The sequence below is a fragment of the Penicillium cataractarum genome, assembly GCF_028827025.1.
Source record: "Penicillium cataractarum strain IBT 29864 chromosome Unknown utg000005l, whole genome shotgun sequence".
Classification (NCBI taxonomy): domain Eukaryota; kingdom Fungi; phylum Ascomycota; class Eurotiomycetes; order Eurotiales; family Aspergillaceae; genus Penicillium; species Penicillium cataractarum.
Genome location: NW_026622741.1, coordinates 3,054,325 through 3,079,363, shown reverse-complemented (window position 1 = coordinate 3,079,363; position 25,039 = coordinate 3,054,325). Strand labels below are relative to the sequence as shown.

Genomic DNA, 25,039 nt, shown 5'->3' with positions numbered 1-25,039 from the left:
CATACAGTTCACAGCTCACAACTCACTCTTCACCCCCGAATGTAATCCTCTGCCGAAGAAGATCTGGTCCACGCCCGCAGCTGAACGTTGATATCCGACCAGTACTCAAGTAACATTCCCGTCACAAGTTCTTCCTCAATCTTCTGCAGCACTTGGGCAGCCCCTTGAGCCTGCGAGTCTTCATGATCCCGCCACGACCCAGCAGTAGCCCCTGTACCAGTTCCACTCAACAGAGGTCCAAACACCTGCGTCAGTCCGGCGATTGCCACCACCCGGAGTGGCTTCCCGGTGTTATCGGACTCGATGCTGCGGGTTCGAAGCAAGTCACGAAGAAGCCCGACGACGGCACAAAGGAGGGAGCATTGCATTTCACTGGTCAATGCCACGATGGCGAGGGAGATGAGCCGAGTACGGGTCGCCCGTGGGATATCGGAACCAACGACGTCTTCAAGAAGATAGATCTTCTTCAACGTTTCGTACAGCACGGTAGATCCAAGGATTCCCTCGGGCAGGCCAGCCAACAATGCCTTGAAGGTCCAGGCGACAGTGAGCACTGGAGTCGTCTCGCCGTCTTGGCAGATGGGCATGGTAATCACGCGGAGGGCCGATGAGATTCGGTGCTCATCCTTTGTGGCGGACAGGACTTGGCTGGCAAAGGAGTCGTACAGGCGAATGGCTTCCTTGAGGTCACCGGGATCAACGAACAGATCTCCAGCGCGAGTATGGTCGCCTATAAAATTCACTTAGTCAGTATTTAAGATTTTCGGGACTTGGGAACGCCACAAATGAAGGTAGGTACTCACCATATTTGCGCAAGAACATGATTGAGGCCACGATGCATGCTGGTAGGTGCAATGGAGCTGGCGCCAAATCAAACGGCAATGTGATGAAGCTGGCTCCTCCTAGGCGAGCGAGCTTGTCGGCCGACATCCCATGAAGAGATGTCATCGGCTCAGGACGGCGCAGGAGGTCCACAAAGGTCTTTGTCCGCCGCAGTCTGGGAACACGCGACGGCGCAACAGAGGGAGCTTTTACCAAGGCCAAGCTCGACTTCACAGGGCGAAGTAGTCCGGAGAATCGGTGCCGACGCGATGAGCCTCCAACCTCGAGGGTCGGTTCCTCTTGGACGACTATATGCAATGGTCAGACAAATCCAAAAGTAATGAGAAACATATATCTGATTTGCAGCGTATGCTTACCATCGGCGGTTTCCGATTCATCGGCTAAGATGCCCAGTGGAAGGTTGAACTGCCTTGCCACCACATTGAATGCCTCTCTGGCTTTGACTGGGTCAAGAAGACCCAAGCCAGTGATGCAATTTGACTGGCCGCTGAGAGAACTGATCTTTTCCTGAACAGAGACCGAGTGGGGAACGTCATGACGACGAGCATAGCGTTGGCTGTACTCGCCGTACGATCTTCCGGACGCCAGGTGAGACGAGTCTTCGGTGTAACTGCGTCTCCCTGACTCCGAGATCACCGGCAGTGGATCCTCGCTGTAGCGAGAGGAGGAAAGGCGGTCCAGACGAGAAGAACTTGCGATCTTTCCATCTGAAAATGGATCCGATACCTCAGGGATGTGGATGCCCTCCCGGGCATACTCCTCAAAGGCATTGCTGGTATCCACAGACCAGTCCTCACTCAGCTCTTGCAAGTGCAGCGAGATTCGCTGAGAGGGGCGTCGGCAAACGGTGATGTTGCTGTGAGCTGATTCTTGAGATTGCACCGTTTGGCCGCTCACTTGCAGGTCCTGGTGCTGGACCTCGGGCTCGCCAGTAAGCTGAGCTGCGTGGAGGATATCCTCATCACCTGGCGAGTGATGGAGATGCCCCTCCAGCACAACCGCAGCAGACTGCGAGCGGCGGATCCGAGGCCAAGGAAGACGAGGCCGATCTGTCTCTGACTTGCGTGATCGGAAGAGGGTTTGGAAAAGAGTCATTTTTGTGCGTCAAAAATGAGATGGAGGTGGGCACGTGCTCGGTTGTTTGGGGGAGAGATGGAGAAGGATGGATCAGAGTGAAAAGAAGAGACAGATGAAGCGTGTTTACGCTGCCTGCCCGCGAAATAGCCGCCTTACTGGGCTCCTGCTACTCTCACTTGGACGTTACGTTGATATTGGAGTGGACTGTGGGTTCCTGCTTCCTGTTCTGGAGTTCAACTAGACTTTGGATTGTCAATGTTCAACAAGTTTGGAACAGCTCAGTGCACACGAAGAATGAAATCTATTTCTGACCAAGTACCCAGTCTTGTCTCCACATTTGATGGGAGATTCTGTAAATTATCTTTGTACATTCATCAGAGGTTTAGCAGTAAATTGGGATCAGAGACTGGAATGGATCGCCAAAAGCCTTGCAATGGCCTGATGGTTATGTTTCAATCCGGTGCTCTCACAAAGGCACGAACAAGAAACGCAATAACGCCAGTACCATGCAAGAAAAGGAAGAAGGTTATGTATAGGCGTGGGGAACGGAAAATACTTGCAAACTCAATCATACTTCGTCATTTTCTCCCTCAAGGAGAATGTAGTGGAGGATGTCACTCAAGGTAAGCACGCCCTTGAGCTTGAAGTGCTCATCGACAACCACTAAACGGTGAACCCGAGATTTGCGGATGGTGTCGAAGATGGTATCCAGTCCATCGTTGAGCGAGCAAGTGTAGATGCCGGGGAATTCCTGGAGATGAATGAGTATACTTTCAAAGGGAAGGGATAATGGTGGTCATATTCCGCAGGACATACTGGTGAACGCTTCTTCAGCACCTCTCCTACAGTAAGACCCAGATCGTCATAGACACCACCTCGAATCAAAGCGATGACATCGACAGCTTCAAAGACGTTATACACGACACCTGGATAGTCGAGATCGTTAGCATTGACTCAGAAAGCCTTGGGATGAAAAACCAGGCCGCAAAAAGACCTATAAGCAATATATTCATACCCTCAGAATTCAAGATTGGCACACTAGAAATACTGCGCTCGACCAGAATATGAATCACGTCGATAACAGGCGTATCCATGGAAGCCGTGGCGATATTCTTGTATGTGCCCAGTAACAGCTCTCCCAGCGGACGGCGCAGCATCTGTGTATCGCTTACATTGACGGCGACGAATTTGAGGATGCGGTACTGAGTGATGACGCTGAGGACGTGGGGCCGATCGGTCTGGCTGTCATTCGTAACGAGAGGGATACGGCGGGCACGAGACTCGAGCATGCGCCGACAGGCTTCGTAAAGAGGACGTTCGGGGTCAATGGAGATGGTTTCGGGTGGTGCGACGCCCAATGCTTTTTCCACCTCTATGGGCATCACCAAAATGAGTCAGTGTCGAGCCATAGCGGGTGATTTGAAGGAATCTATAAAAATACACACCGCGCAAACTATCCAGTCGGAACTGGTCGATTTGATCGAGGGCGGCCGGGTTCTGGAAATAGTATTGAATGACGTTGATGTAGTCGGAAGTGGTCAGAAGACCGGCAAACTTGGATGCTTTAGAGTCCCACAACGGGGCTGAAACGATGCCTGTACCTCCAGATCATTGCCCTTGCAGTTAGCGGGTGTTTCTTATATCTCGAATATTCATCCTACTGGAGATAATTTGTCAGGAGAAGCATAGGGAAGTGCGACATGCCATTTTGAATGAGAATGTTCAAGCTCTCCTTGACGGACAGCCCGGTATCGAAGATGATCAGGCGAAAACTCAGGGGGAGAACGTCGTAACTAGTGCGGACCTTGAGGAAGTTGCGAATGGCACGCTGTTTGACGCTGCGTTAGTCAAGATCTGGATATAGACAGCCACGAACTAGGGAGAGGTTGGCAATTCGGAGCATGGCCCCTCCGTTGCTCTGCGGTTGATCCCCGTCACATCAGCAAATTCTTCAAGTCCATTGTCCCCGTCAGATCTTTCAATCTAGCGGAGAGAGGCGTTTGCGAAGAGTTTCCTGGGAGATTGCGCATTGGCTTGGAGGGGTGCGCGACAAAAAGCTTCGGTGCGGGGCGGGGGATTAGGACTGGGGATGGGGATGGGGATGGGAGCACGAAATCCAAGAAGACGAGAACTCACCAGGCCCTGCCGCTCTTCCACATCGATTGGTCTCTCGGGTTGGGAGGCCATTGGAGGGCGAAGGTACGAGGATGGCTGCACAAAAGGCGCGTGACCGAGGGAAGTGAAGGCCCCGGAGAGGTGAGGCCGAGTGTCTTCCGCCTTCGTCATGTTCTTTCAGTGGGGGTGGGTCATTTACTGTGGTAGAGTGGAAAAGGTATGAAAGGGAGAGTAGAGTAGAGGTTAAAGCATGTAAAAAAAGGAGATAAGAAAAGGCAAAAAAAGTCCCAGAAAAAATCCCGATCTACAATCCGAACCAAGTTCAACATAATTCCTTAATGCCCCTCCTCTGATACGAACAGAATCCCAGCCGCATCAACTCCTCAATTTGGCCACTTTAGAGGGCCCATGCTGGAGTCGCGGCCCGATTTTCCAGGCCACCAGGCAGAACATAAGACATTAAGACATCCAACATTATTGACCATCTTAGACATGGAAACAACTGGAAAATTAACTCTGCTTCAAAGACTCCCATTCTCAACCCCGACACCGTCGAATGTACATCACCGTCCGACAAAAGTCATCATCCTCCTCTGCCCCAAAGTCAAACAACTCATACTTCTCCAACATGGCCCGCACCCGAGGAGAACTAGGATCAGTGCTATACTAAATTAGTACAAACCCACTAACCTATCTACTCCGAATCCCAGAATAGACAAGATACTCACCTAGACATCTTCCCCTCTTGATCTCCATCCTCAAATCCCACCCGCTCCCAGATAATAACCGCCGGCCGAGCAATGTCCGCCACGATTTCCTTGACGGGCACATTCGGACTCACCGAGAACACAATCGACTCGTCGTCGATTTCCAGCCATGCCCGGGGATCATCGATAACCTCCATCCCATGCTCTTTCAATACCTCACTGTCCACACACCGGTAGCCAGGATCTTGGGCATAGCACTTGACATCCCGCCTCCCATCTCGCCCAGCCAACCATTCGCGCAGCACCAGCAACAGAGCATGCTGAATATACGAGCGCGGACGATCATCATAATCGTATGAAATAGCACCCAAAGCAAGGCCAACAATATTGGTGATGCGATGAGTTGCCGTATGTGCAGTGAGAGTCTGAACGAGTTTCTTGGCAACCTCGGTTTCTCGCCAATCCTGGACATGGGCCTGGAATTTCTGGGAGACTTTTTCGCGGGGCTGTGTTGGCCAGGGATCCACGGGCTCTTTGGTCTCTTTCTTGAATTTCAGCGAGGGATGTTGAATGGTCAGACTGCAGAATGGGGGCCGGTCTTCCCTTATGCCTGCCCACCAGAGATGGTGTTTCAGATGAGCGCGACAGTCATATGAAAGCACTGGATCGAGTCTGGGAAGAACGTCAGCATCAGAGGAAATCATCCTTCTTCAGTCCGACCTCAACATACAGGATATACTCCAACTCAACACCATCCTTGTCAATCTCCCCCTTAACATCCCCCGTCTGACTCTCAAACTCGACCATTGCCCCAGTGATATCTTTGGTGTACAGCATCTTCCCGCGAGGAGGTTTGCGCTGGCACTGCTCAAAGGCAAACCGAATCATCTCCTTCGAAAAGAACGGTACTCCAGACTCGTAGAGCTTGTCAATCCGGGCCTGGGCCTCTTCCATGGTTTTAGGTTCATCGCCAGGCGGCTGAGTCCAACGAAAGTGATTTCCGAAGTAATGATTGCTGATATTCACGTCTCCGTTGTTAATTTCATAGTTTGGTGAATCATCCTTGGTAGCCATTTTGTTCGTTGTTTATTTTTTTTTGGCGGGCGTTGTAAAAGTTGGAAATGTTTGTTGACAAAGCTCCAGGTCACCAGATGTGTTGTCAACCTGTTGGGCTCTCATGCTGGCGGGGGCTGGTTTGCCGTTGCCGCCGTACAGTGCTGCAGGACATAATTAGGGCCTCCTATCACATCGGGTGTGACTGGGCCAGTGCGCGCGGCTACCTAGATTCTCTTTTTCTTTGCTTTTTCTTGCTAGATACCGCTTTCTGACTGGTCTAGCTAGCCTCTGGCGCTGTTGGATCTCCCTTGCAGTGTTTAGTTGAGCCTACAATGTGGATAAACTACTTATTTATAACCATTTCTCGGAAGCGGGTACGGACATCCGGAAGATCAGCTGTATTCCGCTGTATTCCATTTTCAAAAGCACCAATTCCCTTGAACGCCATCCTCGCAGCCATGCAACGCGCTAAATACAAGGTATCGCCGACGAGCAGAGATCTGAAGTAAAGTAAACGAACAGAAAAAGCAAAAACATACCCTTTTCCTAGGCCTGGATATAGAAAATCAAAAGTCGTTACGAACCGGCGGCATAAAGGGGAAGGAGACACGAAGAAGAAACAAAAATCCAAGACAAGAATGAAAAGCAAATGTCTATCTATCTATACTCTGACCTTCAAACTCCTACACATGCCCATGAAGCTTGAATCGGTAGATGCACGTCTGATTCGAGCCCCAATTCGACGTCATTCGGAACACGACCTGATCCACACGAAGATTGGGGATCTCGATGGTGCTTTCAAACGAGAAATGCTGTATATAGTCCTCGGCATAAAGGTCGTACATCATCTTGCCGATGCGGTAAAAGTTCGGACCCAAATTGGCATCACCCGAGTACTCATCCTCGGGTATATCCTTATTGGCTATACGCAGGGTGCTCATCACCACCAGAGGAAGAGTCTCCTCAGTCACGACGGAGGCTTTTTCCACGTAGCCCAACTCATTCCCTTCTGGTGTCTCGCCCTTCCAGGGATTGACGTCACTCCACGTGAACGATGACTCTGATATTTCATCCACCTTCTGGTCCGAGGAAGGAAACACTGCATAATGAGCCCAGACTTCAATGTCCTTGGGTGCAGTATATGGGTTAGGGGTTGCGGCGAAGGGAATGTTCTCAACCACAAATTCTTCCGGTACGATAGGGTGTTGGAGAATAACGGCCAGCTGAGAGACGCCATCGTGAGTACCGCACCAGCAGTCTCCGACATCACTCCAGGGCTCCAAGGCAGTCACGGGAGGGGGCGGAGTCCGGGAACCATACTCGGACCTGAAGAAGGGTATGTACTGGTAGAATTTCTGAATCCAATCCAGCTTCCGGCCAGCAGATGGAGAAGTCTTTTTCGGACTAACGACTGCCCCCATTCCCGGCGACAGGAAATTGATCTTTGGCACCGGCTTATCAGGCCGGCCGGGATTTACAATGCTAGTAGTTCGCGGAGATTGAGCGAGCTCTGACCGTATTGAACCGAGTTCGCGCGATAGAGACGAGAATTGCGAGTCCATATTCGTCACTTTCTTTTGCAGACCGTGGAAGGCTGCAGAGTCCGTCATATTGGACGAGAAGTCTATCGGTGATCTTCCAAACGGTAAGGACCAGCGGATTCTGGCCAGATTGTCACCCGGGAAAATTTGGAGAATCTCGTCCTGGTACTGGAAAGCATAGAACAGGCCCAGAGGGATAAGTAGGATGAGCAATGCTCGAAGCCACTTGCTCCGTCGTGGGGATGTAAACAGTTTATTCGTCCGAGTTCCAGATTGTTGCGATGACATCGAAGACCAAATCTGCTGAGCCAGACTATCTCTGCGAGGAGAACTCCCTGAGACGGCTCTTGATTCATATTCTTGTGGAATGATGGTCCGTACCGGCGCCTCCCATTCTTCCGACAAGCGTGGATTTGCCGGCTCGCGCACGGTATCGATCCTTTTCGCCGGTTGAGAGAGCAGCTCCGATTGTTCTTCATCTTCCTCCAGAATCGTATCTTGGATCATGGACAAACCCGATGGGCGTCGAGGTGGTTTGGTGATATTTTGGCCATGGGGCTCTCCTCGATATTTGCTTGGTCTCGTTCGTTGTAAGTCGTCTTCATGAATATCGCGTTCTAGACTCCACGACACCTCGGAGGCATTATCAACCGAGCTCTGTCGATCGGGTGAGCTTCGCACAATAGCATCAGTATTGTGGTTCCCACGTCGTTTGAGTGGTGACGGGTACAAAGGCTCATTCGTTGAGTCTGATAGCCGTCGTAGTAAAGGCGGGTCAACGGGGGGACTGGAGTCTGTGGAGACTGTTTGTGCGACGGGGGGTGAAAGTGTAGCATCAGATCCAGGCGGAGAATTAGTTGCATCTTGTAGCGTATGCATCAGCTGGGTCTGGTCCGGAGTGGGTTGCCGCGGAACGGGGCCCCCATTTTTGGCAGCGGTTTTTCGAATTCGAGTCCCAATGGGCTCAAGATTGCTGTGCGTGATCCTCCTCGAAGGAGGGCTGGCTGATCGTTTTTCTGCCATATCAAGGCCGGCGTTGATTCTCTTGGCCACTCGGTTGGCATCCAGGGCAGGCTGCAAAGCCATCTTTCGAGGGAGACCTGTCCCTGTGGTTGCGCCGTAATTCCAAGAGTTTGCAATGGGGACAGCGGGCAGAGTTGGTCCTGGCATAAAGTCTAGTAAAGTCTCAACGGCTTCTTCGTCTTCTGACTCAGTAGCATAGCCTTTCTGGCGGCGACGTGTGCGTTTAGTGGCCATCCTAGCGTAAAAGGTTAGTTCCAATGTGCCGCAAAGGACAATATTTGACGCTGGAAAAAATCGTGTAACAACAAAGAAACCAATGGTACGAAGCGATCTGAAAGGAGCAAAGATCCAGCAAACAGCCAAGTCAGGTCTGTACAGGAAAAGACAAGGCTAATATGGAACCCTCTCCAGTTTGAATTTGGCAGTCTTGTTTTCAGAAGGTACACAAGATCTTATGCTCAAAATCAAGTAATAGAATAGGTGGCGAGAACCATAACAAAGAAGCCTGGCACTTACTGAGTAGCAACACAGTGCTAGTCGCCGCAGTAAGCAACACTGCAAGATATGATCAATTTCTGTGTGAAATTCAAACACACGAGACCTGTATACACAAAATAGTTAGCTAATCAGATTCCATACATGTTCGATCCATTGGTGGGGGGAGGTATAGTCTTCAGAAGGGGGGTCTCACACCACGCTTGCGGAGCATCCAGGGACCACAGGGATGGCAGTCGGGAAGCGACAGGAAGACACTCGACACTTACCAGTGACAAAGTTTGATACTCAGATTCAATTCAGCATGCAGCCGCTGGTGCACTTTGTTGATATCGATGATTTTCGTAGATCGCGACCCCAGACTTGCAGCGGCGAGACGCGCAGAGACGCGACGGAACGTGACGGCGGCTGGTTGGCTGAAATGGGGGTGGAGCCCGCGCCAGTGGGAAACTAGGGATCGCAGGCAGTAGAGGAGTTGCTTGCTGAACTTTAATATCTTAAATGTTCATGTGTTGCGATCGCAGTGGAATATAGGGAGCAGGCGTGAAGGTGAAGTGCAAGTGAAGAGAAGAAGAGTTGGGGTGGAGCGGCGATCGGGTCGAGTTGTGAGGAAGAATCTCAGCGGCCCTCGACACCGCAGTTGGGACAAAGTCACTCTTATGAATACTTGCCTTTCATGGCTTTGTCTGCCCCCAGAAACTGTATGTCTTTCTTAGTTCTTTATTTCTTTGATCTACAAGTCTTCAGGTTGTTGCTCCTGTGATGCTATTTTTATATTTCTTTGTGATTTACCCAGGCCAAGGTCTCACCTTCTTACTTCGACTATCGAGTCGGCGTGAAAGAAGAATATAACAACCATCAAAGTTGTATTTGAATGGACTAGATGTAATTGCAGGAAATGAGCTTGTTTATGTGTATAACAACAGTAATTGATATCATGATCCTGCCTCTTCAAATGCGCCAGCTTGCTACATCCAGACTCTATCTAGACATGGGGATGGAATACTATACAACGGGCGTGGAGGACAAAGCGGAGAGAGAAGCTGTGACAGACCCCTGACAAGGAGACACAAAGGGGGGATGGAGTAGAAGGGGGAGAGCAGGAAGTAGGGTGCTATGAATTCAAAAAGGGAGTCACTTTAACACGTCCAAGCGGCCATGGTACCGTCTTTACGTCCCTCGACGAGGTAGCCGTCCTTCAGGCGCACCCGCTCAACGGTCGCAGGGAACGGTCCTTCCTCGTCGACACCAACGCCAGCGCCGCAGTCCCAGTGGTGGCCATCGGCCTTGTCGTAGACCTTGACCACGCTATCGCCAGCGGCAGCTACAATGCGCTTAGAGTCGAACATCATGCTGGTGATGGGCTTGTCGTAGGCATAGGCATCGTATATAGATCCGGTTCGGAGGTCCCAAATCTATTTCTCAGAGTTAGAATATTGGAAAAATCAAGTCACGAACGAGAATGAAAACTTACCCGAATACTGCGGTCCAGACTACCCGTCACCAAGTGCACGTCGTCAAACTGTAAGCAGGTGACGGGCCCAGTGTGGCCCACCAGGCTACGATGCACCTGGCCACTACGTAGATCCCACAGGCGGACCATACCGTCTGCAGTTCCACAAGCCAAGGCTGCATCGAAGCATTGCACGGCCCCGACAAAGTCAGCGGACGCATCTGGAAGACGGCCAGACGGGCGCCAATTGCCGTCTCCAGACATAGAGGAGGAAGACTGGGTTGCCGCCCAAAGGATATCTAACGTCTGCACGCAACGGCCCTTGACCAAATCCCATTGTCGCAGAGTCTTGTCTGCAGATCCCGAGATGAGGGTGTCGCCCTTAAAGTGGAGCGCGGTGACTTCGTCGACGTGTGCTTCGAGCGAAAAGACGTGGCAATCTTCCAAGTTCGAAGAAGGTGGCACTGACGAGGAGTGATCGTCTGCTTCATCGAGTCCATCCCGTTCATGCTTGTTCAATCGGTTGTCACGACTGACGGGTCGAGCACGACTCAAATCCCATAGCCGGACGGACGCATCCATGGATCCCGTCGCGACGATGTTATCCTCCACTTGCAAGGCGCGGACAGAGGCATGATGTCCCTCCAACAATCCTGAGCAACGGCCCACATTCATATCCCACACCCGCACGGTATCGTCCAATGCTGCGCTAACCATAGTACCAAATGGATAGTCAAAATCAATGGCGGTAACCATATCAGTGTGTGCGTCAATCTCCTTGATTAAAGATCCGGGAGCGAAATGTTCGTGCAAGATCGGCATAGATCGTTTGCGGATTGATCGGTGTCGTAAACTTCGAGGGGATGGGGTCGGCAATTTCTCATATATCGATTCCGACATGAACGAAGCATCCATGGCAGGGTCACCGGATGAAGCACCTGCGTCGTCTTTAATCTCGGAGGTTTTTGGTGTCTCGGCCGTGACAGATGATTCGGGGGTTTCCTCTTCCTGGAGATCTTCCAACTTGTTATCAAGTTCCGTGACTGTAAAGCGCATGTTAGAGCGTGTCCCTGATTCCATTTCTTGACAAAAAACGCGTCAATTAGACTCGACCTACTTTCAACTTCCATAGCTGCTTCATCCATTTCCAACCCGGCTAATCGATCCAGTACGATCTGGCGCATTTTGTGCAAATTGGCAATCTTGTTATCGATCTCGTGGATTTCGGCGCTGCACATATTCTTTCGAATACCCATGAGATCCAACCGGCGACCCAGCGCTTTTCGTTCCTCCCTCAATGCCGCAGGGCCCGCGGTCAACGCTCCACCCTTCTCACTGTCCTTCAAAGCCTTCTGTGCCTTGGAACTGCGTCTCCTGTGCTTCTTATGGCCATGTTCCTCCTCGGGAAGGGTCGCCTGGAAGCCCTGGAAGAGTGAATAAGAACTAGAATCTTCGGGGATGTTGGCGAGAAGGTCATCCGGCAGGGAAGAAAGAGCTCGCGACTGGATTTCGGCGGTCGACAGCTTCGATCGGACTAGGTCGGTAGGGGTGGTTTGAGTGAGGGAAAAGACCTTCCGCTGCGCCGTCGGCCGGCGCAGCTCGCGGTGGAGGTCGGACATGGCATTGTGATAGTGTGTTCCGTGAGACTGCTCGGCCGGCCCCATCAAGTGTCCTGCCGTTGACGTGACCTTTCGCCCAAAGGCTTCAATGTGTCGGGTCTGTTATCGCGAGGCAAACCGGTCAGCGGGCGCGATGCCGAGGGAGGGAGTTTGGCGTGTGCCGCCAAACAAGAAAAAAAAAGACGAAAGCTTACCGTTAGACCAGTACCCAGCAGACCGTCGCCTTCGACAATATCTGAGAGACCAGAAGGCGAGTCATCGCGGCGGTGGTTCTCCATGCCCGGAGATTGTCTTGCGGGGGCTCTCAACCAAGACCCATGCGCGGTTGAAGAGGTGGATAGTTAGCGGCGGGAGTTGCGAACGGGGAGAGAGATAATCGTCAGGTGTCCACGCGATGATTTACCGCGTTCCCCGGGTACGCCCTTTGTACGGTACTTTTACAGGCCTGAAACTGGGTCTTTCGGATCAGCAAGTCAGCTTGGATCCTACTGTGTTTACCGCCGATAGGAGCTAGTCAGCTAGGAGGATGCAAGGTGTACTCCTATTTGCTGGTTGGTACTTGTACCGACTGGGTACCGATGATGCTCGTCATTCCCTGTGCTGAGCTCGGTACTGGCCGAGTACCGAGTACCCGATAGAGGCGCAACAAACTCCATGGCGAAGCTCATAGGTTCGATTATATGGTACATGGGATACTTGCATACGATGAATAGCAAATTCGATTCATCAAGTCAAAAACAAAAATAAGCGACATGGTCTATATATACCCTTCCTGTCACACAAACCAACCTGCAGTGCGAGAGTTCTCCTCCGAAGAATTATTGACTCCGACTTCGCAGGCCCCATCAGGAACTTCCTTTTCTTCAACTCACCACCTTTGAAGCCATGGACGCCGCCATTGATCTGTCCGATGTCTCCAAGGCATTGGACCTTGCCAACATCCGTTTCCAGCTAATGTGAGTATTTTCGACTTGTTGAATACACCCCCGACCGCAGTATAACCCTCATAGTACTGCCGTAGCTATTGCTTCAGCTTCTTCCCCGCGCCCCGCCATGAGACAGGCGCGCCACAAAAACCTTCCAGCACCACCATGATCAATAACTACAGCTTCTCAATTAGCTTCATACAAGAGCGGTTGCTAATCAACCAAAACTACTAGCCGTCTGGAGGACACCATTACCTTCCACTTGATCGAACGAGTCCAATTCCCGCTCAACAAGACCATCTATGTCCCCGGCGGTGTCAAGATCCCCAACAGCGAGCACAGTCTGATGGACTACATGCTCCGCGAACAGGAACGGATACAGTCTCGCGTCCGCCGCTACCAGTCACCCGACGAATACCCCTTCTTCCCCGACGTACTCGAGGAGCCCATCCTACAGCCGTTGTCGTACCCGCACATCCTGCATGAGAATGACGTGAATGTCAACGACATTATCAAGGAGCGGTATATCAAGGAGATTCTCCCTGCGATCTGCCCGCAGTTTGATGGTCGGGAGGACCGAGGCGAGACGCAGGAGAACTACGGATCGGCCGCGACGTGTGATGTCGCCTGCTTGCAGGCGCTGTCGCGTCGCATTCACTTTGGCAAGTTCGTGGCCGAGTCCAAGTTCCAGAAGGATCCCGAGACCTTTGTGCGGTTGATTCGCGCTGAGGACCGTGAGGGTATTGATGCCGCTATCACCAATGCTCAGGTTGAGAAGAAGGTTCTGGAGCGTCTGGGCCTTAAGGCTAAGACTTATGGTACCGACCCTGCTTTCCCGGATGAGCAGGGTTCGAAGATCGATATCGATGCCGTGGTGGCCATGTACAAGGTACGACCGAATTGGAACGATTGAGTGATCTCGAGCACGGATTGCTAACTTCTATCTTCCTACAGGAATGCGTGATCCCGCTGACCAAGGTTGTCGAGGTCGAATACCTTATGCAGCGCCTGAAGGGTACCCAATGGGAGTAAAGCGAGATTTCATGAAGTTATGAACTTTTTGTTTTATGGTGAGCTCTATAAATCATAACCGCAGGCGACCACGCGCTGGGGTGGGAGGTACTAAAGCAGAAAGAAAAGAAAGGAAACCAATAAATAGAAAATATTTCGTAAATGGGACATGAATGAAATGACCGAATTGGACCAAAAATCAGCTTTACACGCCAGGCGGCTTCAAGTACTCCGTAAGCGCCTTGACGGTATTCTCAAAGTTGGCACCATCAATCAAGGTCAAGCTACCCTTGGTGCGAATACCCAATTCTTGGAAAGCACGCTTGGAATCCGAGTGACCCTCATCCTGTTTGTTGGTATACTCCATCGTTCCCGTGCAGATTGCGTTCCGCTCCAACACGTCGTCCTCGGGGTGGAAGAAGAACCGCTGGGAGGGTTCACCACCCTTCTTCTTCTTCTTCTGTGGCCGTGACTCCTCCATGTCGAGCTTGGACTCGATCTCTTCGTAGTTCTTCGAGATGATGAGGTAGTGGGAGAAGTTGTAGGGTTCCTTATCCTCGATCGCCCAGGCAATCTCCTCCAGCAACATGTTGTACATGGGCGGGATAACCTCGGAGGGCATGTTGATCATGCGCTCGGTCAGGATGAGGCCGATTGGGGGCACAGGAGTTTGCGAGAGGAGCTGGCTGAGGGGGGAGAGGGCGGGGTTGGCGGCGGCCTTGCCCTTGAAGTAGTTGATCAGGTCTTGGATGACGGGTTTATCCTGTGGGTAGACGGTTAGTCTTTCCATCAGTCCGTCTGTATTCAGATGAGATCATGCCTTGTGCTCCTGAAGGTTCAACACCGACAAAAACGCATACGGATCCGACTCGTTACCGTCCACCTTCACCGTCGAGCCCAACAACGGCTGCGAGAGGATCAGATCGGCCAACGCAGACAAATCAAACATCTGCGCATCATTATCGAACAATTGACGAAGCAGATTCTTGAGTCCGTGGAAGTCGACCGCAGGTTGCGGGTCAAACCATTCAAAGTCGACATTGACCATGTCCACATCCTGGGACAGTTAGCAATCCCCAATTGCAGTGCGGTGCGCGGGCGAGGGATCTCACGTCGTCGGAATCAGAGTCGCCGGCCTGCATGCCGCCCATGGGCACGTCGCCGAGGTCCTGCTTGCGTTTCCCCATGATTTTTTGTAGTTTTTTGTGATGTTGAGGAGGGAAGAGGTGGAAGCCAAGGCGTTTTGGTGGTGCTCGGCCCACGGCCGCTTGCGAACTTTTTTCTCTTATCGGTTGTTATCGGTCCGATCTATGTCATTGCTTGAGCTTTCTCCCTTGTTGATGATGGTTCTGCTTTTGTGTATTGATTCAACAGCGATATACAATTTCATTGAATTATTTACTCATCCTTGATGATGTTCGCTTATTTGATGATGCTAAGGTGCTTGTCATTACTCTTTCGAAATTCTGTTTATATATTTCAACATGGAACTCGGTGTTAACAATGTCATCGAGTACCTAACATTCAAACCCATAGTTAAATTCGATCCCACCTAGTAGATTAGGTACTTAAACCACCTGTAGGCAGGTAATCAATAGCAGTTAGTTCATTGTGCATCTCTCCTAGATATGGATTCAATAAAGCTCGGAGACGGTCATTATGCATCTTGTTCTCTACCATACATAACTTCTAAACATCGTACTCGACCTGCTCAACAGTAGGCACCTTATTCAGCTTGACATCAAAAAACTCCGCCACAAGCTGCACACAATCCCAAATAACCTGTACCTCCTCCTTAGGCAACCCCAACCGCCTCGTGCCCCGAATATGCCAATGCGTCTCATTCGGCAAATTCTGGCTCATAATCCCAGGCAACACAACAAGCTGCGTATCGACATCATCCAAAACCTGTCTATCCGACAAAAACAACCCATAGGTAATCTCCTCCGATAACCAGGAAAAGTCCTTATGCGCCGCAAACAGATTCAACGTGCCCGTGGTATTCCGCGAATAAAGCTTCTGCATCCACGCCGTGCCGCGGTCATGGTTGGCTTCATCGCATGCCCAGCGTTCGCGGGTAAACGTGTAATCTTTATCTTCTTCGCGCTCGACTTTGCCGATTGAGAGGATTGCTTCGATTGGTTTGCAGACGCCGACTATTGGCACGGCTTTGATGAGGGCTTCGCGGAGGCGGCGGATGATGGCTTGTCGGGAGGTTGGGGTTGTGTTGCCCGGTTGCGAGCAGAGATGGAGGTAGAGTTGGTCTGCGCGCTCGGGATCGGGACTTGCGGCGAGGGTGGAGATGGCGAGGATGTACCATTTATCGTTGCCTAGGGTGGTTGATTGGAAACGCTTTTCGAGCTCGGTGAAGAGCTGCCGGAAGCGGGGGAGGACCTCCGTTGCGGGGGTGGATGAACTCATTGCTCGGGTTGAATGGGCGTGATGATTGTGGTGGTGGTGGTGGTGACGACGATGATGATGATGGTGGTGAAATGGTAATTTGCAAGATAGCCTGGGAAGATCTTTAGATTGGGAGTTGAGGCCTGAGTAGGAGGATAGCTGTGATCTCAGGCGTGATCGTGGTGTGTATAATGGCCTCCGATGGCCGGAGTGGGTCGGGGATTGCGACGTCCATCCTGTGCGTGGTTGGGAGAGTGTCCTGCAGAAGGCCCTCGGGCTATTGAATGCCATTGAGCATGTAAAAGGCCGAATAGGGCTAAGTAGAGGAGAAGCCAATCAAGAGAACGATCGGGGATAGGTCTGGGGCAAGGGGAAAGTCTCCCCTGACTGGGGCCAACCCTAGTAACTTTGGGCGGTAGGGATGAGGTATAGCCTATCATGACGATCACCCTGCAACGATAAGCAATGTCGCCAAAAAATAAGCTCGGCTTTCATAGTTGATAAAGTGAAATCATTCTATTGACCAACTAAACGAAAGGAGTAAAAGTGTCGACTCAATTCTATAGCAACTGTGGAACTTCCAAGAAATAGCGGAGTATACAAGTGGAGCACCGATGTAAGAGCTCTCGCCGGACCCCGATTGATCTCCCTCAACGATGTCACAACAACCACCTCCTGCCTTGATTATACCTCTCTCTGATGCAAACCCGCTCCATCAAAACCAAACATCCATCAACGCACACGATCAAAGACCCCTATAAGTAATGTTTGCCATCCCGGCCACTCGCCCCACAGTTATGATCTCAGTGACTCCAACATGACATCACACCAGACTACTTTGCCAGGTATAAGACTGAGGATTTCCATAGACAACGAGTTATAAGAACGATCATTCAAGCTTCTAAATCTCATTCCAAACACTCCTCATCCAATTTCCGAAGTTCACAACCCAACATGTCCACCCACGCATCAAAGATGACCCACGGCTCCGGCCAGTCGAGCGTTGGCAACCGCTCCCTCTACGAGGCCGGTGATCAGCGTAACGAGCCCCAGTCCGTTATCAATGAACGTGAGCGTTACAAAGAAGGTGTCAAGGGTAGCCACAAGAACCTTGATTCCAAGGATGAGCGCTCCATCGCCAATAAGCTCGCCTCCCAGGGTAACAAGCCCGACTCTTCGCACCACCACAACAATTTCTCCAACCCGGAGGCTGAGTTGAGCAAGCAGGATCCTACTAAGCCGGTAAGAAGGAACACCCCGAGTTTGCATGTAGATTCAAGGAACATATGTGGCTAATGTGTCGTTTCTTTTTCTTTCTAGGCGAAGATGCATGGTAACACTCCCTCCAAGGGTGCTCAGATTGATGCCGAGCTGCAGGCCGAGGAAGAGCAGCGTCTGCGCGAGAAGGGCATTAAGAAATAAATCAATTGGTAGAAATACTATTATGAAATGATCTCGGGGGGGGGGCTAGGGATTTGTGTTTTCCTGTACGATATGACGAATTTCAAGTTAGGGCCTCTTGCCTTTTAAAAGCATTGAGAGCGTTCCACCGCTGACATACACAAGAGCATTCGTTTGTTCGGCAGTCTACTTCTTCCCACAATCCCTTCCGGCCCGGCAACAGCAGTAGTATTTTACAACCATTAGGGGGCGAATAAGGCTGATCCATTAATAGACTACTATATCTATCTGTGGATACGTCTATGTCGACAAAAATGTTGTCTTTCCATTAACAAAAAGATGTAGGGATACATAGAAACCATAGGAGAAAACCCACACTAAGACTAGGCCAAAAGCTCCCTCTATCCGTAGATGGTAGCAAGATCTTTCAAATCGTAGGGCGCATTAATCAAGCAACAATTTCCAAGGAAAGACCGTCCTTAGATTGTTCGCATCTAACACCATTTATCACACCAACATTTAGGCTGCCAGTTGTATTCCATCAGCCTTTGCCTATATAGTTATCGTTCGTCTGTGAGGGAGGCCATCACTTACACAACCGTCCGGAAGACAACAAAGAAGAGGCTGCCAGTCACTTCATGTCAGCCCGTCGCCCTCAAAATGGGGGCGCTTTTCTTACCTCACGCTCTTTCAGCAGTTGGATTCGGTCTTCATCCCATGGGAGCTCAGTTGGGAGTGCCATCACGCCCGTGGCTAGGAGAAAGGCGTAAATAAACTGAATTGGTCGCATTTTCACTGCAAGTAGTATTGATATTCTTTCGGTAAGTGTAGAGAGGAGGGGTAAAAAGAGCGAGTTGCAGGAAATAGTACTAGGGGTTTAAATATACCTCTACAAGCGGTGGGATACTTGGGATAGGTGTTCATTGTGAGGAAAAAGGTAGGTAGGTCCTGCCCGATGGCAATGGTACAGAGCTAATTCATACTTTCAAAAGGCCGCTTTGCTGCCCAGAATTCTGCATTAGGTTCATGTGATAGGCGTGAGGATGGGTGCTGGTGGATCGAAATATTGCAACACATAAAGCAAGAAGTATTGATCTGCACTCAGCTTTACGATAAAAGTACTAACTCAGTGGAGGTCGTACTACTGATCGCCACCTCCCGGATGAACTATCGATTCTTAGTAAGTTTATATTCGGTTTAGCTTGCCAAGTAGAGGAAATAAGATCGTCGACAAGCAAGAAATCCTGTCTAATGGGATATTCTACAGAGGCAGGCAGATGACCCAAGGAGTTTGGAATATCTCCGTGCTCCATTCTTTATATTGCATACGAGTCCCAACAGACAGGATTAATATACAAAAAAGGTAGGAGACAGTGTATACACTGGATCATCCCGCTGCTGGCTGTTGTGCTAATGTACAGTGTATATGATGCTCAGGAGGAGCTTTCGACCTTGAGCAAGCAGCGAGAATACCAGGGCTTTCTACCGGTTTCTAATGCCGGGAGGACACTGGCTGCTGCCAGGTATCGGTGCCTCTTGTGGTGTCAGACGATAGGGCTCCATCGTGGTGGATATGACACGAGGCAGGCTCTGTTAGTGTCCCAAGATATAACGAGCACTGCCTCGAAGCAGACCCAACGCCTGGTAGATGGTGACAGGCCGAATGCTTCGTAGATGGTGATGCATGGTCCCCTTGTACCCAAAGTATCGGGACTTGTGACCACACATGCGGCCTGCAGTGAAGTGAGGAGAGACCAAGTTGAATACTTGATCAACCGTCTTCGGTAAATTTAGGATCGTCCTCGTGCGGTTCGGCAAAGATATTTTTCCAATAATCCTCAACCTTCACACAAAGGCCAGCCTTGTGCTCCCATGACTTGAAAACATTTTCCAGGTGGCAGGTCACCCATTTGATCTCCTCCCAGTAGGCCTTTTCCGCGTCATATCCAAATCGACGAAGAGCCTCGGGCGGGGCAGTCCACGCACGACTATCTGAACCATCCTCCTTGATGGTCGGAGTGGTCTCCCAGCCCATACCGAAGACGTTGTCTCCAGGGTTGAATTTGGGATAATTGGCATGGATGAAGAAGATATGCGGGGGCGATGCCACGGACGGGTCCTTGACTCGCCACTTATCTTGCGTGGTGAGAGCGTGGTCTTCGCGAGGATCGGTCTGGGCCATGGCTGAACCTGCTAGCTTCTCTCCGTTTTGATGGCCGACAGCTTGCACTCTCTCGCTCACGGCGTAGAAGGGTGCACCTAGAGCTGTAGCAGCTTGAAGGAAAGTTTCCTTGTCGCCTTCCCCTGGCCCGCCTTGACTTAACAGTCGGAAGTAATGGGATGGTCCATAGAAATTATAGTAGGCAGCCAGTAGCAGAGGTAGGAGATGCGTCTTCTTCGAGACCAGGAAAACACCGGTCTCCGAAGACTGGCGAGCAGACATGGGCGGTGCGTTTTGCCGTGAAATCTTGTAATACAAGGGAGATGCCGAAGAAGCCCAAAAGTCGGGCCAGATAACCAAACCTGTCGAGGTGAAAGGCTCCGAATCGAGGAGTTCCTCGGGTTTACCCAGCGGGAAGCAGTCTGCGTCCATCCACACAATCTCCTCAAACGAGGAGAAGAGGACCGCAAAGATCTTAAGCTGATAATGCTCAATGACATTCTTTCCCACCACGTCGGCGAGTACCATGCACCGTGCATCGAGGCTGGGTAGAATATCATTACACACGTGTTTCTCATACTCGCTCGTATCCTTCATATACACCTCCACTGGAAGAGTAGACCCAGCCCGGCGTAGCATACGCAGAGTCGAGACAAACACCGGGAGATACGTCGCACCGGCCGTCGAGACCAAACCTCGCTTCCCGGAGGTATGAGCGGGTTTCAAATCCTTCCCGGCCTTCTTAATATCCTCTACAAAGTTGGTATGCGCATCCTCCATAGCCTTCTGATCCGCTTCGCTCATCACCGTCAGATCCGGCCGCGGACTGTCCTTGACCGGATCGAAATGGATTGCGCCGGCGTCGCCATCCTTCTCGGGGGATGGGCAGTTGGGATTATGACGTTCGAGAATGGGCTGGAAGGCTTTCCAGAAATCCTTCTGGCGTTCGACGAGCGGGACTTCGAAGGCGGTACTTGGAACGACGGAGACGGTGGAGGATGCGGTGGTTGGAGTCCAGTAGAGATAGACGGTGCACACGAGGACTGTCGCAAGGAAAGCGAGTAATAGGGACCGGACCCGACCCGGCCTGAACATACCCATTGTGTCTCGAGCCTCGGGCCAGGATCCAACGAGACGTGGAAGCTGAAGAGTGACCGTTTAGCTTTTGGATTGCGCCTGAGAACAGGGGGTTATAGCCGACGGCGCACGGGCCGAACGACGACTGCCTGGTGGATGTAGGCAATCAGAAGAGGAGGCGATTGGCAGGTGATTGGATATCTGTCACTGGCATGGCATGATAGGGGGAATAGGAAAGAGAGGAAGATGTAGGTTGGAGAGCGGATCAGATCCGAGGGGAATGTCCAACTGGAACGGGAGTTAGTCCCGTCGGGGGAAACGACGGGATCCTTGGCGAAGGCATCATTTCGCTTCAAGCTGACACGAAGATGGTAAGAGAAGAGATGCGAAGTATACAAAGTGTATAGAATATTGATATAGAAAGTAGACGATACTAGCAGTCGGAGAAATAATTGGTACATTGTTCAATTAATATACCAAGTAACTAGTTCGTTCTCCGCACATGACCCTAAGACATGAGACAACCTCCTAATTGACCAGCACCTCAAATATTAAATAGTTACATAGGTGAAACGAAATCATATAATCATTTAAACGCCAGTGAAACACGTCCCAGGCTTCGGTGAAGCTTCTAGCTCAATTTTGAATTATGATCCTGGATCCATCTTCCATCCCCATGCGGCTAAAACCCTCCGTGGCTGGCCGTTCGAGGTAGATCAGATCAGCTTGGAAGCCTTTGTCCCTGGGATTATCGTGATCGCCCTGATCAACTGGATCAACCAGTCGAAAGAAACGTCGTATGTAGTCTCCAGTATCGTAGACACTGGTGAACTAAACTGCGGATCCTCCTCCACTACGGAAGATCAACGAGCTACTTTTATAAATCCACCGCCCCCTCAAAACCAGAAACCCCAAACTCAAAGCCCCCGAGAAGCCTCCGAAAGTCACTGCCAACGACATCCGAACCCCGAATCCTCTTCCCATACGTCTACTTCACTCCTCTCCTACCCCCGAGGACCCTTTTCCAGCTTAATCTAATCCCTCTGCCTGCTACCACACCCGGCGCATTCGATCGCCATTCTTCCAGTTGACTCCGTCATCCTCGCTCAGATCCCGCAAACCACTTCTTTGCCTCCTAACCCGAACTCCCCTACGACGCGGCCGACAACGCCTCTGTCCCTCCTCTGACCGGTTCAACGTTTCCCACCCATGGAGCCCCGCGTGGGTGTATCCTCCTCAACTCGCCCATAATGCCCGAGAATCCGGCCCGCCCGACTCGGGAACCCGCGGCCAAGGGCAAATCCCGCAAGACAGAGCCAAGCACCGCGCCCATTCGAAAACGCCGCAAGAGAACCGTCGTGAGCGGTGCTCCCGATGATTGCTTTGCATGCGCCAAACGAGGGGCTCGGTGCGACCGGCGCCGGCCCTACTGCTCCCAGTGCCTCGAGATGGGTCGTGAATGCTCCGGATACAAAACCACCTTGACATGGGGAGTAGGTGTCGCGAGTCGAGGCAAGTTGCGAGGTCAGAAATTGCCCGTCATGGAGACCGAAGGAGATTCATCGGCGAGTGCCTCGAAAGGAGCGCAGCGCGCAGCTGCTTCGAGCAGCCAGAGTCCGCCCTCGTCGCAAATACCTTCAAATCTCGCTCCACTATCTACTGCGGCGCCTCCTACGGGGATGACTGCTCCCATGCTGGATCACACAGTGTTGAACTCAATCGAGTCAGATCCTCGGCATCCACCCGCCATGTCGACGGTTCCAGATATGTCCGCAAGCATGTCGTGGGTTATGGATATGCCCGATCCACACACCTGGTCTAATATACCGGCGGCGCCACCTCAAATATCTGGGCTTCCTCTGCCCACTCGTCCAATGGTCGCTAATCGCTCTAGCCCCAGTATCGCATCGGAGGCTTCAATGCACTACGCACCCACCCTAAGCCCTGATGCCAGTTTCGCTGCTCCCATTTGGCCAGTCGCCCGAAATTGGCCCGTCACAAACGCGACATCGCCATCACAGGATGCGGACGAGGAATATGAACGACGAGATCCTCAACATTCAATACTGTGGGACTCGGGTCATCGCCCGTCATATTCGCAGATGCTCCTGGCAAGATCTGTCGGGCGCACACCTCGTCTCCGGTACCTGATCAGTTATTTCGCCGAAGTCATTGCCCCCATGATCGTCGCCTTCGATACCCCTTCAAATCCTTTCCGTATTCAAATCCTCCGTTTGGCTCAAGATAGTCCCGCTTTACAAGAAGCGATTGCAACCTTGGCGACGAGTAATCTGCGTCAGCGTCGGGAACGAAATCATACATCCACCGAGAGAACATTGCCGGCACGCATGTCCTCGATGGCCCATCGAGCGCTGACCGATGAAGCATTCCAAGATCGATATGGTATCTCGGTTCCTGAGGGCTATGCCCGCGAAGAGAATCATCACCGTGGAATGGCCGTCAAAGCCTTGAATGCCGACCTGGCTGATCCCCGCCGCAGATTATCAGACTCGGTATTAGCAACGCTACTGATTCTGTGTCTGTTTCATGGTTGCGATACTGGCGTGGCCGAGTTCCGGACGCAGTTCGCAGGAGTCACGCGACTACTTGCCATTCGCATGCGCCATTCTCCTGTCATATCAGACGATCTTAAATGGTTTATTCGCATGTTCTCATGGTTTGATACCCTGACAGCGACCACGAATGATCGTGATGTGCAGCTTCGCGGGAAATGCTTGGAGATTAGCTCGATCACTGACGGAGAATGGGGCCTCGAAAATCTGGCTGGCTGCGATGGTCGTTTGTTCAAGTTAATCTCTCAGCTTGGTCGTCTAAATCTGCTCAGCCAGGATCAACAGCCGACCGAGTCTCGCCCTGCCGACGTAACCATTCCCACCGCCTCTCTCCCTCCAAATATGGTGTTCCCTGGCTGGAACACCGTCACCGCAGGCACTGGCTCGGGGTCTATATCAGACCAGGGATATGGCACCTCAATGCCAACTCCACCACAAAGCAGTGATCAAGCCAGGAAACCGTCGTCTCCCGCATTCTGGACTGAATGGTACTCGCTACGACAACGCCTCGAATCCTGGCGATTTGATCCACCTGCCCAAGCATCATTCCCATCTCCACCCCTTTCCGCCTCCCATCTATCCTGGAATCCACCCGCTTTTATACCCGCCCCCGCAGCACCCTCGATGCCATATCAAGTAGCTCCCGAGAACCTCCAGGATATCTACCAAATCTCCGAGTGCTTCCGCCACGCCGCACTCCTCTACTGCGAACGACTCGCCGAACCCAGCCTCCCATCCCGCCACCCGCGCATCCAGCACCTAGTCCTCCTCGCCATGCACTGCATCTGCGCCGTCCAATCCGACGTATACCTCCTCTGGCCCCTCTTCATTGTGGGCTCCGAGTGTGTCCAAGAAGACCATCGGGCTGCCATTCGTTCCCGCTGCAAGGATATCTCCAAGGACTCGGGCTTCGTAAATAATCTCTCCTGCCTGGAACTGCTGGAAAAGATCTGGGCAGATCACTCGGACGAGTCATCTTACCCCGTGTACCCCTCTGAGATGGGTCCCCCGCCACCACTGGATGGTAGCGGTCGTCCGGCTCCGTCTCAGGCCTTCCGTTGGTCTCGCGTGATGCAGGCGAAACGGGGTGATGGGGAGTATATGGTGGTGTAAATAGCTTTTTGATCGTCTATATTTTCTTTGGATCTAGCTTGGAATTTTACCCCTGGGACTTTTGTTGAGGGGGAACTGAGTGTGAATAGCCTTTCTGTATCGGTCCTATTTGAGTTCTCCAGTTGGATTGAGAGGACTGGATGAATGGATGTGAGGTCTTCGTCATTAAAGTCATGTAAAGTGGAGCTTGGAGCTCTACGGCTTTGGCCCGAGAATATGATACCATTTCTGCACATACTGAATAAATTATCTTTTGTTGACATACTGCTGGGAATCACTTGTCGGGGCTCGTTACTGTTTTCATACACTGGCAGCCATTCAATGTACTTGTCATCAGCAGACCAGAGCACAGTAGTAGAAATTCCCTTTCATGATATCCCCGCTTCGATTATTGCCTAAAGACCCTAAACTATCATGAACCATGACCAGATCCGATGAGAATGAATCT

General features: G+C 51.5%; 11 protein-coding genes across 11 annotated transcripts; 3 read left to right on the top strand and 8 right to left on the bottom strand.

Moving 5' to 3' along the window:
* Positions 1–29: 29 nt before the first annotated feature.
* Positions 30–1,938, bottom strand: N7496_006800 (uncharacterized protein; the record flags this gene model as incomplete). Its single annotated transcript, XM_056699729.1, has 3 exons — positions 30–730; positions 804–1,130; positions 1,200–1,938. 3 exons carry the CDS (start codon positions 1,936–1,938, stop codon positions 30–32), a joined length of 1,767 nt encoding a protein of 588 aa, XP_056555142.1.
* A 550-nt stretch (positions 1,939–2,488) lies between these two features.
* On the bottom strand, positions 2,489–4,206 carry snf4 (AMP-activated serine/threonine-protein kinase regulatory subunit SNF4; the record flags this gene model as incomplete). Its single annotated transcript, XM_056699728.1, has 6 exons — positions 2,489–2,671; positions 2,737–2,846; positions 2,936–3,292; positions 3,366–3,515; positions 3,625–3,748; positions 4,057–4,206. 6 exons carry the CDS (start codon positions 4,204–4,206, stop codon positions 2,489–2,491), a joined length of 1,074 nt encoding a protein of 357 aa, XP_056555141.1.
* Positions 4,207–4,572: 366 nt separating this feature from the next.
* Positions 4,573–5,816, bottom strand: N7496_006798 (SRR1 family protein; the record flags this gene model as incomplete). Its single annotated transcript, XM_056699727.1, has 3 exons — positions 4,573–4,696; positions 4,764–5,414; positions 5,473–5,816. The coding sequence occupies 3 exons, from the start codon at positions 5,814–5,816 to the stop codon at positions 4,573–4,575; spliced, it is 1,119 nt and encodes a 372-aa protein (XP_056555140.1).
* Positions 5,817–6,481: 665 nt separating this feature from the next.
* On the bottom strand, positions 6,482–8,596 carry N7496_006797 (uncharacterized protein; the record flags this gene model as incomplete). The annotated part of the gene is made up of 1 exon (XM_056699726.1): positions 6,482–8,596. The coding sequence occupies one exon, from the start codon at positions 8,594–8,596 to the stop codon at positions 6,482–6,484; it is 2,115 nt and encodes a 704-aa protein (XP_056555139.1).
* Positions 8,597–9,996: 1,400 nt separating this feature from the next.
* Positions 9,997–12,207, bottom strand: mdv1 (uncharacterized protein; the record flags this gene model as incomplete). The annotated part of the gene is made up of 4 exons (XM_056699725.1): positions 9,997–10,272; positions 10,332–11,353; positions 11,428–12,028; positions 12,124–12,207. 4 exons carry the CDS (start codon positions 12,205–12,207, stop codon positions 9,997–9,999), a joined length of 1,983 nt encoding a protein of 660 aa, XP_056555138.1.
* Positions 12,208–12,814: 607 nt separating this feature from the next.
* Positions 12,815–13,887, top strand: N7496_006795 (chorismate mutase ARO7; the record flags this gene model as incomplete). Its single annotated transcript, XM_056699724.1, has 3 exons — positions 12,815–12,885; positions 13,090–13,744; positions 13,810–13,887. The coding sequence occupies 3 exons, from the start codon at positions 12,815–12,817 to the stop codon at positions 13,885–13,887; spliced, it is 804 nt and encodes a 267-aa protein (XP_056555137.1).
* Positions 13,888–14,071: 184 nt separating this feature from the next.
* On the bottom strand, positions 14,072–15,053 carry N7496_006794 (protein-transporting protein BCP1; the record flags this gene model as incomplete). The annotated part of the gene is made up of 3 exons (XM_056699723.1): positions 14,072–14,629; positions 14,687–14,923; positions 14,979–15,053. 3 exons carry the CDS (start codon positions 15,051–15,053, stop codon positions 14,072–14,074), a joined length of 870 nt encoding a protein of 289 aa, XP_056555136.1.
* A 502-nt stretch (positions 15,054–15,555) lies between these two features.
* Positions 15,556–16,287, bottom strand: N7496_006793 (uncharacterized protein; the record flags this gene model as incomplete). Its single annotated transcript, XM_056699722.1, has 1 exon — positions 15,556–16,287. The coding sequence occupies one exon, from the start codon at positions 16,285–16,287 to the stop codon at positions 15,556–15,558; it is 732 nt and encodes a 243-aa protein (XP_056555135.1).
* A 933-nt stretch (positions 16,288–17,220) lies between these two features.
* N7496_006792 (uncharacterized protein) lies at positions 17,221–17,688 on the top strand (the record flags this gene model as incomplete). The annotated part of the gene is made up of 2 exons (XM_056699721.1): positions 17,221–17,508; positions 17,587–17,688. 2 exons carry the CDS (start codon positions 17,221–17,223, stop codon positions 17,686–17,688), a joined length of 390 nt encoding a protein of 129 aa, XP_056555134.1.
* A 1,750-nt stretch (positions 17,689–19,438) lies between these two features.
* N7496_006791 (alpha-mannosyltransferase) lies at positions 19,439–20,929 on the bottom strand (the record flags this gene model as incomplete). The annotated part of the gene is made up of 1 exon (XM_056699720.1): positions 19,439–20,929. One exon carries the CDS (start codon positions 20,927–20,929, stop codon positions 19,439–19,441), a length of 1,491 nt encoding a protein of 496 aa, XP_056555133.1.
* A 1,226-nt stretch (positions 20,930–22,155) lies between these two features.
* N7496_006790 (Zn(II)2Cys6 transcription factor) lies at positions 22,156–24,591 on the top strand (the record flags this gene model as incomplete). Its single annotated transcript, XM_056699719.1, has 1 exon — positions 22,156–24,591. One exon carries the CDS (start codon positions 22,156–22,158, stop codon positions 24,589–24,591), a length of 2,436 nt encoding a protein of 811 aa, XP_056555132.1.
* Between the last annotated feature and the right edge of the window lie 448 nt (positions 24,592–25,039).